Source organism: Castor canadensis, chromosome 4 (assembly GCF_047511655.1).
Source record: "Castor canadensis chromosome 4, mCasCan1.hap1v2, whole genome shotgun sequence".
Lineage (NCBI taxonomy): Eukaryota > Metazoa > Chordata > Mammalia > Rodentia > Castoridae > Castor > Castor canadensis.
In genome coordinates this window covers 106,742,599-106,755,776 of record NC_133389.1, presented here as the reverse complement: position 1 = coordinate 106,755,776, position 13,178 = coordinate 106,742,599, and the positions used below count along the sequence as shown (strand labels likewise).

The 13,178-nt window shown below is 36.8% G+C and overlaps 1 protein-coding gene across 42 annotated transcripts in view; it reads left to right on the top strand.

Moving 5' to 3' along the window:
• Neb (nebulin) overlaps window positions 1-11,365 on the top strand; it is a 202,863-nt gene extending 191,498 nt beyond the window's left edge. For 13 of the 42 annotated variants that reach the window (XM_074070778.1, XM_074070748.1, XM_074070741.1 and 10 more), the window contains 11 exons: window positions 591-683; window positions 1,193-1,285; window positions 2,920-3,012; window positions 3,308-3,400; window positions 3,739-3,831; window positions 4,738-4,845; window positions 4,962-5,145; window positions 5,389-5,481; window positions 6,285-6,437; window positions 6,733-6,839; window positions 10,617-11,365. In XM_074070778.1, coding sequence (XP_073926879.1) covers window positions 591-683; window positions 1,193-1,285; window positions 2,920-3,012; window positions 3,308-3,400; window positions 3,739-3,831; window positions 4,738-4,845; window positions 4,962-5,145; window positions 5,389-5,481; window positions 6,285-6,437; window positions 6,733-6,839; window positions 10,617-10,790 — 1,284 coding nt within the window. In that variant the 3' untranslated portion in view covers window positions 10,791-11,365. The remainder of the gene's footprint in view (window positions 1-590; window positions 684-1,192; window positions 1,286-2,919; window positions 3,013-3,307; window positions 3,401-3,738; window positions 3,832-4,737; window positions 4,846-4,961; window positions 5,146-5,388; window positions 5,482-6,284; window positions 6,438-6,732; window positions 6,840-10,616) is intronic. The other 29 variants (XM_074070769.1, XM_074070765.1, XM_074070754.1 and 26 more) reach the window with 11 other exon arrangements.
• The last annotated feature ends 1,813 nt before the right edge of the window (window positions 11,366-13,178 follow it).

Sequence of the window (13,178 nt, the reverse complement as noted above, 5' to 3'; positions counted from 1 at the left end):
CTAACCTCTTCTGTCTCTATTGGTACTTAATATAGATATAGATATTTTGAAGTTTCTTTTTTTAGCATCCTGTTCTCTAATTGCCTTAAAAATAATTCTTCCCAATATGTTCACCCAACCTAAAAATTAAATACTTTGGCTTCTTTTGAAAGCGTGTATGTATCTTCCTATGTATATTTATAAAAACCCAAACATCCTTATGTAGTTTATTAATATTGCTTCCAAATCCAAAATAACTTCCTTGATTTTGTTTCTGTGTCTTATCTGTTACCATTCCTCCCAACCTTCATAACGAGCTGAGGAAGACTAATTTCTCCCTTTCACAGTGCTCTTTGTTGTCCCGTACTGCAGAGATTGGCTCAAACAGCAAAAATAACAAGACTTTCTTTTCATATTTCTTAGTTTTTGTTGCTCTTTCCTGCATTCCGTTGTCTTTAGGCTCGTACAGGTTGAACCTCAAAGCTTCTGATATTCCCTTTCTCTAACGCATTTTCTCCCTTTTTCCCTTTTTCCTACCCCACTCCCACTTGCTCCAAGATTGAGGACCAAGTGATTGATTGCTCTTTTCTTCTGGATGCTTTCTTGTACAGGTGCTGTACAAAGAAAACCTGGGGACGGGAATTCCAATCCCTGTCACTCCTGAGATGCAGAGAGTCAAACACAATCAAGAAAACCTTAGCTCGGTATTTTGAAAAGATAGAGGGAAAGAGATGCCTTTTAACTTCACAATTAAACCGATACTTAATAGAATTTTTTAAAACCCTCTTCCCTTCCTTTGCTTCTAATGTGTCTTACTTCGCAAAAGGACACTTTCTCATTTCTATAATGTAGTTAATTTTGTGGTTCTTTTGCTTCTGATATTTTAAAAACATTTTTTAAAAAAGAAATAGTGTTCTAGTTTGTGTGGATAATGAAACAGTTCTAACCATTCCAAATTCCTGTGTTGTTTAGGAGGCACCCTGCTCACAGAAGTGGGAAAATAAATAAATAAATAAATAAATAGTATGGATAACTCCAGCCTCTCCCCAGCAGCTTTCACTAAAGTAGTACACAGCATCTTGTCAGCAAATAACTCCTGGCTCCTTGGACTACTGTGCCATTTTGTAACAAGGAAATTGACCTCACACTTAAAACTTCACAGGAAATGAAATGTCACTTACGTCTGTTTTTCTGATGCTTTCTTGTCATACAGGTGCTATACAAAGAAAACATGGGCAAGGGAACCCCTTTACCTGTCACTCCAGAGATGGAGAGAGTCAAACACAATCAAGAAAATATTAGCTCGGTACTCTGGAAAGAAAAGAAAAAAAAATACTTCTTAAATGATTTTAAAACACTACTTTAATGATTTAAAATAATACATATTAATCCTACTTTTAAAAGACAAGTTTGTGAATTTCTTGACCACATTTGTCCTTTGCTGTATGGCTACTCCTAGCCTTAACCCCATAATAACAAAATTGCTTTAATCCATAGCTTAAAGTTCTAATATCAAGAAGTAACAGATTTCCCTGTTACTCGTCTTTTGCTCATCTCTCCCCAAACTTACTCTCCACTATACCCAAGGTCTCTTTGTTTTTTAAACTTATGAAATTTGGGATAGCATAGGTATAATGAGGTTCTTGTTTGAATATTGGAATCATGATTTCATATTAATAACTTTAGGTTTTAATTTACCCTGTCAGATTTTTTATTTTTTTATTTTTTGTGGTGCTGAGGATCAAACTCAGGACCTCTTAAAACTGACCTACCTCCCTAGCCCCACCCTGTCAGATGTGGACAAAAAGACCTTGGGAAAAATAGCTCCTGATCCTTCCCTTCATGGATAATGTTATAAATTCTGACCGAGTAGTGGTTTGGGCAATTGTCAGTTTACTTGAAAAGGAAATTGTCACAAGAAAGGCTTTTTGTTTTACCAGTTATTTTATTGTTCTTTTGTCTGTATCTTGGTCTTTACATGCTAACTTTGGAAAACCATTTCCTATAAGCGTGTGCTCTGTGATATCATATGTATCTATAGATTACCGGGGAGTTGGGGCTCATGTGGGTTTATATTCAGCATTTACAGTGTCTGCAGGTTTCTCCAGTCCTTGAGCTGTGTTTCTAAAATACTACATGCATCAGAATCATCTGGAGGTTTGTTAAACAGGTTGCCGGGTCTGGCCCCCATGGGTTCTCCTTCAGTAGCTGTGGTATGGGGCCAGAGAATTTGCATTTCTAGTAAGTTCTCAGGTGGTACTGACCAAGTAATCCAGGGACTCCGTTTTGAGAACCAGTACTGGAATGGAATTTTTCCTCTTAAGTGCCATTTTCTCCAAACCTTCCAGGTTCCCTAGAATCACAATGAGGGGAGACATTAGGGTGGAGAAGTTATCAAGATGCATTACTGTATCCCTGTGACTTACCACGATGGTGATGTAACTGCTGAAAACATTTCTCCTTCCTGCTCAGTGTGAGCAACTAAACAAGAATGCAAGGGGCAGAGCAGGAGGGATAGAGGGAGAGGAGGAGAAACTCTGCTTCCTCTGTCCGCATCCAGGAACTGCTGCTGTATTTGAGCCACTTCAACCTCAGGGTGATCCGAACCCATACCTGCAACTCTTGTTGAGATGATCTGGGCGGGGATTGATACTCATATACTAGCAGTAAAATGACAGTGGTGCTACCGCTTTTTGGGAAAACTGCAGTTCTCCCTTGCAATCTACAAAAGTTTCAGGGTAGTGTTCTATCCTGTAAACACGTGTCTTACTGTAACTACAATCAACTTCATTTTGGAAATATATCGATTTCCATCTAACCTTATTGCTTAGATGATTTGGTGCCTTAGGTCTCATCAAAAGTTACCTGTTTCATTTCTCCTTTAGTAACTGTAATTCTTCTTTTCTTTTTTGGCTTTTTGGATCTGTTGGACTCACTTAGGTTTTGTACAAAGAAAATGTGGGGAAAGCCACCCCAACCCCTGTCACTCCAGAGATGCAGAGAGTCAAACGCAATCAAGAAAACATTAGCTCGGTATTGTCTTGAGAAACAAAAGTGCTTTTAATCTTACAAAGTAACCCCTGCACTTTGGCCTGTTCTTAACCCACTCAAGGTTAAAAGCAAACTTAATACCAGTTAAATCTGAATCTCCTCTAAATATCATACTACATTTACCATTGCCATTAACTTCTTTTAAGCTTTCTTCTAGAGAGCTGTTCTCAGTAATAGTAATAGATTAAACCTAATGTTCCCCTTCCCCCAATTATATTTTACTTAATAGTGAATATTGCCTCCTAGTGACTGTCAGGTACAACTTTGTATCTCACAGGTGCTATACAAAGAGAACATGGGGAAAGCAACCCCCACCCCTTTCACTCCTGAGATGGAAAGAGTCAAACGCAATCAAGAAAACTTTAGCTCGGTATTTCAGAGAGGGAAGAAAAAAATAATCATTAAAACTTTAACAAGCCTAGCCATTAGGGCTAGATCACTAATTTATCTCACAGTGTTTTCAAGACTTCTGTGTATCTTTAAAACTTTTTCCTTGGCCACTTAAAAACAAACCAATCCCACTAGCTCACACTGGTTTTACTTCTTCCTTATCTTTGGCTTCCTATCCTAACGTTTTAATGGCTTTCTCTTCCTGAGGTGTTTCTTATAAAGTGTGATGTCACTGTACCATAACACCAGCTAAATGATGTTTTTTCAGAACTGTTTTTTCTGGTCTCTGATGTCTGGATGCTCTCTTGGCTCCCCTAGGTTTTATACAAAGAGAATATGAGAAAAGCAACTCCGACACCTGTTACTCCAGAGATGGAGAGAGCTAAGCGCAACCAAGAAAACATTAGCTCGGTATTTTCTAGGATTAAAAAGGAGTCGTGCAACAACTTGGAAAATAACATCTTAACATCAAAAAAATGTGCCTTCCTCATTCAATTGAAAAATGCACTAAAATTGAAAAAGAGATAAATGCAATATTTTGGAAAATAACATTTTAACACCATAAAAATGCACTTTCTTCAACTGAAAATTTATACTAAAATTAACACAACTATGCTTTTTTTTCAATTCCAAACAATCATACTAAACATAAATTAATTACCAATGGTTTTCCTCCTCTTTTACTTTACTCTGAGGTAATTTTTCATACTATAACAAATTGACTTCCTAACATCCTCAATCTTCTCTCCGTTTTTAAAGTACTTTATGAAATGAGTGATACTTGGAAACTGATGTTGTCATTGGCTTTGATATTTTGGGGTTTTGTGTCTGAAGGACTGTGGCTTCTGTATTAGCATATTGGTTTATGCAATCTGGATATTACCTAGGAAAAATGGTTCCTTGTTTTAAAGGATAGGTTTTTCAAATTCCCTTCTCTATCAGACTTAGTGCCAAATACCATTGAATATGCTGGTGATAGTGCTACAATTCCTATCAAATTCAAGAGGCCACTTTCTTCCTCTTTTCCAAAATTATACTGTACTCCATCCCCTTCTCCTTTGAAAATGAGTATTTTATTTTCAAAGTCTTAAAACAAGTCCTTGTCTTCAGATGGGAGCCCTACCCACCCTCATGTTGATCTGGTACTGGTAGTTTCAAGTCTTGCTGGGGGCTTGGGTCTGTCAGTTGACTCAAGCTTCCCTACTCAGCTTCTTTCATCTCCATCTGTTGAAAAGCTTTTGAGGGTTAAAAATTAAGACAGCACCTTGATTTGTACTCATTCATGGTCTCTCCTCATTCATGGTCTCTCCTCCATAGGTTCTTTATTCTGACAGCTTCCGGAAACAAATACAAGGCAAAGCTGCCTATGTGTTGGATACTCCAGAGATGAGACGGGTGAGGGAAACCCAACGTAACATCTCAACGGTGAGTCAGGAATTCTTTAGGGATGGTTGGCTGGCCTGCTAGAATACGAAAAAGGAAAGATGGTCATGCCATCTTTTTATAAAGCAAATTCAAGCTATTTCTTCATGATATTTCAGGTGAAATATCATGAAGACTTTGAGAAACACAAGGGTTGCTTCACACCAGTGGTAACAGATCCTATCACTGAACGAGTAAAGAAGAACACACAGGACTTCAGTGACATTAACTACCGAGGCATTCAGAGGAAAGTGGTGGAAATGGAACAAAAGCGGAATGACCAGGATTACGAGACCATTACAGGTAATTGAGAGCAAAAGTTTTCACCAAGTTCAAGTACAAAGGGCCCCAAATTTTACTTCATGAGTTGTGAAAGCAAGCCCCTAATAATATCGCAGTTTGCAAAGGTGAGACCTCCCCTCTGAGAAGAGGACCAGAGCCTAACTTGAATAAGAACGATTCAGTCCTGTTGTTTAAATTCATGCTTTAGTTTCCAGCTTACTGAAAGAGCAGACCACTTGTTCTGATCCCTGATCTTCCATTCAGGTTTACGTGTCTGGCGTACTAACCCGGGTTCAGTTTTTGACTATGATCCAGCAGAAGACAACATTCAGTCCCGAAGTTTACATTTGATTAATGGTATGTTATGCCGCGAGGCTTACCACGTAACTCTCATCATTTAGTGACTGTCAGTGACCTTTAGGCCCTGAAGTTCCTTCCCTCCAAAGTTTTTAACTTTCAGTTACCCACTGACTAGCTAGTCAAAATAGTGAAGTTCAACTTAGGAAAAGATTTGATTTACTTCCTTAGGTCATGTCTCCTTCAGCTCCATTATTATCATTTCTAGTTTTTCCTAAAAAAAAGAAACTAGTGAATCTGTTAAGAGGAATGATGATGATAAAATACAAAGGCAAAGGAAGAGAATGGATTTGACATTTAGGAACTTTCTGAGCTCTCCTATGTCAAGGACTACTGTTCACTCAGCAAAAACACTGCACAGCTTCATACTTTCTGTTTATGTTAAAAAAGCAGAATCATATGTAGTACCGTTCAGTAAAGGAATCACTTGTTTACTCACGAAGAGAAACAAACAAATCCTGGTTACACCATGGCATATATGATTTTAAAGGTCTGTATGGTGGATGCCTGAGACATTGAAGATGGAGCTTAAACTTGGTGAACCAGGAAAGTGAGCGAGGTGGTAGAAAGGAGTAGGTAGTCAAAGACAGATTCTTGGATTTGAAACTTGGCTATACCGCTTGGCCGTCCTGTGCGCTTTAGCCATTTACTTACACTCGCATCTATCAAATGAGTTTGACTGTGTATCAGAAGAATTGTGGAAAACTACTTAAAGCTATGCTTGGCAAAATAACCATGACCAAGACACAATTACTGTTAGGCTTTACTACCATAGAAATTTCATCTCTGCTAACCTCTCCTAGCCCAAGCTCAGCGCCGGAGCCGGGAGCAGTCACGATCTGCCAGTGCCTTGAGTATCAGTGGGGGTGAGGAGAAGTCTGAGCACTCAGAAGCTGCCAACCAACACCAATCCACCTACAGTGATGGAGGCGTCTTCTTCTCTGCAACCTCAACAGGTACCAGTGGAGAATGGTGGCTGACAGTCATGGCCAGTCAGCTCACTGATTGTTTCTGTAAGACATTCTTTACATTGAAAAAGAAACAAAATATTGATCTTTTCTTCTAGTGATGAAAGATTAGAAGTGTGGATAGTTTCATGAAGTTAGATGTTCATCATCATCAATTTTATTAGATCCTTTCTTCTTAGAAATCACTAAGTTGGAGTTCAAAGACGCCACTTTTCAGCTGCTAAACACAGATTAAACATCTAGCCATGTTCCTTTCATAAACTATTGTTTTCCTAATTTGCAGCTTACAAACATGTAAAAACTACAGAGCTCCCACAACAACGATCATCTTCAGTTGCTACTCAACAGACGACATTATCTTCCATCCCATCTCACCCATCTACCGCAGGAGTAAGTAAATAACCACCTACTCAAATCACTTGTTTTTGATATGTGCAAAATGATTGCAGGTATTCTGGTCTTTATGTTTTCTTTTAAACCAGACATTTTATTTCATATGTTCTCTTACTGCATATCTTACTAAATATCAGAAATCTTTCATTAATACCAAAACCTAAATTAATGAAAGCATTATTCAGTGATTATAAAATAGGGCAAAGTATCAGCTTTGGCTCACTGATTTTACACTGTATCTTAAATAACTGCTGCTTGGACTCATTCTCAAAGATGTATAAACATACACGCACGTGCACATACATATATGTCACGTCTTAGCTCTCCCTTATTAATGTAGAATGAAAAGGTAAGCCAAATTATACAGTTCACATGACTATTTTAAAACTCTTACTTTAAAATCCTGGATCTCTTTCATAATATAAAAAAGATAAATCTTTAAAATTGAAGTGAATAATGTTTATATGAATACAACTATCGTCACTAAAGGACATAGAAGACCTAAATATGTGTTGAGACCCATTACATTTCAGGAAATAAATTTTCTAGATTTGTCACATCTTCTGAACTAAATCAATAAGTTCTAGGCAATTCCAGTTAAATTTCCAATAGAATTTTTAAAAAATTTGGATGCTAATCCTAAAATTTATTTGAAAAAGTAGAATGACCAAGCAAATTTTGAAAATAACAACTGGAGGGAACTTAAACAATAAAGGAATAAAATAATAAGGTTATTATAATAAATATGGATTTGGCATGGTAATAGATTCAAAAATAGATTAAGTTCCAGAAATGGACTATAGAAGAATTACAAAGCCAGGCTTGATGGTACATGCCTGTAACCCCAGCACTTGGGAGGCTGAGGCAGGACAACTGCAAATTTGAGACCCACCTGGCTACATAGTAAGACCCTGTCCCAAAAACAAAGAAAACCAAAAAATTTACAAGCCAGAAGGAAGGGATGAGTAATTAGATGAGTTATGCCCAAATCACATATTTAGGAAAACAGGAAAAATTTTTTTCATCTCAAAGCGTGAAGATCTATATATGTACCAAATATCTAAATGTAAAAACAAGATTGCAAAAAGGTAGGGAAGTCTTCCTAAACTGTTTCCAAAATCTAGAAGTATAATGAACCATGAAAATTTAAATGTATCTGTAACAAAAACAAACATGTCAAACTGAGAGGAAAATACTTATAGCATATATATCAAAAATTTAGTATTTAAACAGCATCAAACACTTTAGAATTCAATGATAAATTATTCTTCCCTCAAAGTAAGAAAGACTTAGAAGAATATGAATAGACAATTTATGGCAAAAGAAATAAAAATGGCCAAAAAGGATGTTCACTATGGCTAGTAACCAGAACATGCAAATGAAAACAATGAACTATCATACTCAAACATTAGAGTAGTAAACTTCATTAGCATAAATTAATTGTACAAAGAGGTTTCAATGTGGTATTTCCACACATGCATATAGTGTACCTTGAATCACAGTCATTCCATTATTTAACCTTCCCCCACCTCCATGACCTTTTACTTTTTGGTTGGCTTCATTATGCTATTTCATATATGGAGAGTGGTAAACTCTGCTAAATAATTTGTGATATTACTAAGATGTGAAATTCTCTGCAGCAGTCAAAAAGAAAGAGAACTTTATTTATATGAAGACTATCAAGCTATATTAAGTGGAAAGGACAAGTGAGAGTAATATTTATAGTATTGTTCCACTTATGCAGAAGGAAAGGGAAAATCTGTTAATATAAATATGTATGTGTATCTCAGAGTGCAAGAAAAAATTCATAGGCTACATTCCAAACCACTAACCAGTGACTGCTTCAAGGAGGAATCTGACTATTCCCAGCATTTTTATGTTCAAGGTGTTACATTTAAAAAAAATAAACAACAACAAAAAACATTGTGTTGGATAGCTTTTAGAAACTTTTACTACTGGTATGCTCCCAAAATCCCAAGAGAAATGGATGATGTGACATCCAAAATAACAGAGATTCCACATTATTTACTGAGGAATAGAAGAGCACTGTGATAATATGCATGCCATAATAAACTATGGATATATTCAGAGCATGAGTCAAGGGAAGACTTTAAAGGCAAAATGAGACTCTATAAAATATTTTGAAACACTAATCCTTGGCTACAAGGATTAACAATAAGGGTAGCACCAGTCTGAGGCTGAATAGACAATTGCTGAGTAGATGTCCTTAAAGCTTTGTTTTGTTTTTGTGTGACAGGTGTTTGAACTCAGGGCTTTGTGCTTGCAAAACAGGCATTCTACCACTTGAGCTACATCTCTAGTCTATTTTGCTCTGGTTATTTCAGAGATGGTGTCACGTGAACTATTTGACCATGTTGCCTCGAACCACGATCCTCCCAATCTCAGCATCCCAATAGCTAGGATTACAGATATGAGCACTTTAAGGCACCTAGCCTTAAAGTATTTTTGTGTATGTGTGTGTAAGGTTGCAGCAGACTGTGCAAGGCTATCATTCTGTCAGTCTTTTGTGATAGTTACTTTCAGGCAATTAGGCCTAAGAATCCTTTCTTCATATCTTCCTGGCTTGCTTTATTAGTTAGAGCTTGACAAAAGTGACTCCACTTTGATTCTGGCAACTTTCACATGTGTGATACTGCTATGGTATCTCAAGTTCTTTTCTAAAATACAAGATTGACCTCTTCCTCAAAAGGGAGAAAAAGACCACTACATTTAAAACTAGCACATTCTCCTCTCTATGGGCACCATCACACAACTTTATGGGTATATAATTAACATAGTATGGAGTTCATTAAAATATGCAATCTGTGGATTATTTCACTTATAAAGTTGCTCCATCACCATCTTAGAATATTTTCATCAACCTTAAAAAAGAAACACAAAAACTGTGTCCATCAGCATTCACTCCCCATTCTCTCCTTTCCTGCTCCATCCAGTTCTAGACATCGATGAATCTTTTTGTCTATAGATTTGCCTGTTTGAGACATTTCATGGAAATGAAATCACACAATATGTGAACTTTGATACGTGGCTTCTTGTACTTAATGCTTTGAGGTTCATCCATGTTGTATCATATATGGGCACTTCATCCTTCATTACAAAAATGGGTATACCCCATTTTGTGCATTCATCAGTTGTTGGGTATGTAGGTCGCTTCCACCTTTTAGCTATTATGAATAATAATGCTATGAACACAGCTGTACAAGTTATGCAGACATGTTTTCACTCTTCTTGGGTATACACATTCCTAGGAGTAGAATTGCTGGGTCATATAGTAACTGCATATTTGACATGTGCTGACAGCCAAAGTGTTTTCCAAGTGGCTATACCATTTTCTATTTCCACTGGCTATATAAGTGTTCCAATTTCTCTTGGAACTTTTCTAAAAAGCTATTCTTTTTTATGATAATCACCACCTTGGTATCTCATGGTTTTGATTTGCATTTCCCTGATGACTAATAATGGTGAGCTTCTTTTTCTGCACTCATTGGTAATTTGTGTATCTTCTCTGGAGAAATGTCTGTTCATGTCTGTTGCCTTTTTGTCATTGTTGTTGAGTTGGAGTTCTTTATATATTTTTAATGTTAATTCCTTGCCAATATTTTCTCTTATTTTATGAGCTTTTACTTTCTTGGAAGTTGTACATTTTCCTTTGTGACTTAAATTCATGGAAAAATCATCAAAGATCTTATAAATAGTTGTTGGGTTATTAAAATCCAGTATATAATATTTTCCTTTTTTTCATCTTGTAAATAGAAAATCTTCCGTGCCATGTACGACTATATGGCTGCAGATGCAGATGAGGTGTCCTTCAAAGATGGAGATGCTATTGTAAATGTTCAAGCTATTGATGAAGGTTGGATGTATGGCACCGTGCAGAGGACTGGCAGGACCGGCATGCTCCCAGCCAACTATGTTGAAGCTATTTAGGCACTTCAAACATCCACATCTACCTGCAGTGCCTGAACTCCTGTGTTCAATACTTCACTTTAGACCCCACTATTATTCAAGTTCTCAAGCTGCCTAATGGTTTGCTCTATGTCAGCATCATTTATGGTAGTACTATCTTTTGTTTCTATATGAACCTCAGTAATTCTCCATTAAAAAAGATGCTAGTCACAATAATCTATCCCATCTTTTAACTAGCCTTACATTTTCATTATTTTCTGGACTTCCACATAAAACTTGAGAAAACATTAAATGTATGAAAGTTCTTTATTTTAAAAATTACCATTATCAAATTTCCTTGGTTTTAAAATAAGTTGAATTTCAGAATAGAATTTTTTGAACTGCAGTGTTACTACTGTATCAACAAAAATGTTTTAATATATTGCTTTTCTAAGGCAGGGATTTGAACATACCAAAGACACTAAATTTAAAAAATGGCAGTCATCTTTTTCCTTGCTTACTAAAATGCTAATGCTTGAATTTCTAATCTAGTCCTGTTGTCTCACAGCTAATAGTCAATTTAAACTGGTAGCTAATAAAATCTACTCTGCAACAAACTCTGGTGATAGGATGAACTTTATTTTTAATGGCTTCAAGATCTACCAACAAAAAATTCAACAAATTCCTTACACTAGATGTAACCAAAATACCTGTCTCAATATTATAGCTATAATAATACTGCTATCTCAAGCACAGTAGGGGTTTTTTGGCTTTTTTAAACCCAGAGCCTTACGCACACTCGGCAAGCACTCTACACTAAACTAACTCCCCAGACCACCAAGTCGCCCTGCCACGCACACGTTTTTAAAATTATTACTATTACCATATAATTGTACACCCACAAGCTTCTTAATATATGCCTCTGAACCTCACAGGGCGTAAGTGCTCTAGAAAAGTCAATATGAATGACAGGGAATGCACCTGTATCATCAGTGACTGTGCTAGATGCTAAAATTCATATGATGAAAAAGAAATTGGCTTCTTCATAGTCCCAATAAAAGGCAAACCATGCCTATGTTAGTGTTTCACTACTGTAGCAAAATCCCTGAGATAACTTAAAAAGAGGAAGCTGGAGGTGTGGCTTAAGTCCTAGAGTACAGGCCTAGCAGGTGGGAAGTCCAGAGTTCACATCACTAACAACAGGTGTTGGAGAGGATGTGGGGAAAAAGGAACCCTTTTACACTGCTGGTGGGAATGCAAACTAGTACAACTACTCTGAAAAAATATTTGGAGGCTTCTTAAAAATCTAAACATTGATCTACTATATGATCCAGCAATACCACTCTTGGGGATATACCCAAAAGACTGTGACACAGGTTACTCCAGAGGCACCTGCACACCCATGTTTATTGTGACACAATTCACAATAGCCAAGTCAGCCAAGATGCCCCACTACTGACGAATGGATTAAGAAAATGTGGTATGTACACACAATGGAATTTTATGCAGCCATGAAGAAGAACGAAATGTTATCATTCGCTGGTAAATGGATGGAATTGGAGAACATCATTCTGAGTGAGGTTAGTCTGGCCCAAAAGACCAAAAATTGTATGTTCTCCCTCATATGTGGACATTAGATCAAGGGCAAACACAAGGGGATTGGACTCTGATCACATGATAAAGCGAGAGCACACAAGGGAGGGGTGAGGACAGGTAGGACACCCAAAAAACTAGATAGCATTTGTTCCCCTCAATGCAGAGAAACTAATGCAGATACTTTAAAGTGACAGAGGCCAATAGGAGAAGGGAACCAGGAACTAGAGAAAAGGTTAGTTCAAGAAGAATTAAAAGGTAACACACATGTACAGGAGAGCAATGCAAGTAAACTCCCTGTATAGCTAACCTTAACTAGCAAAAACCCTTGGTCCTTCCTATTATTACTTATACTCTCTCTTCAACAAAATTAGAGATAAGGGCAAAATAGTTTCTGCCTGATAGTGAGAGGGTAGGGGGGGAGAGGGAAGGGGGGTAAGAGAGGGCTTGAGGGGAAGGGGGGAGAAATGACTCAAATATTGTACGCACATATGAATAAAATAAATTTAAAATTTTTTTTTTAAATTCTAGATTTAAAAAAAAAGCTTGGAATATTTTCAATGTATTTACAGAAGTAGAAAATGCTCCTATACCTACCTCAAAAATACACTCATGGCTAATCTTGCTTCTTTACCTCACCAATGTCCACCTCCCATCACTTTAAAAATCAATCACATTTCATTGTACATCTTCAAAAAGGTGGTTTATCAAATAGAAGGAGAGAAATAATAAAAATAAGAGCTGAAATCAATGAAATAGAAACCAAAAAAACCATACAAAGAATTAATGAAACAAAAAGTTGGTTCTTTGAAAAAATAAACAAGATCGATAGACCCC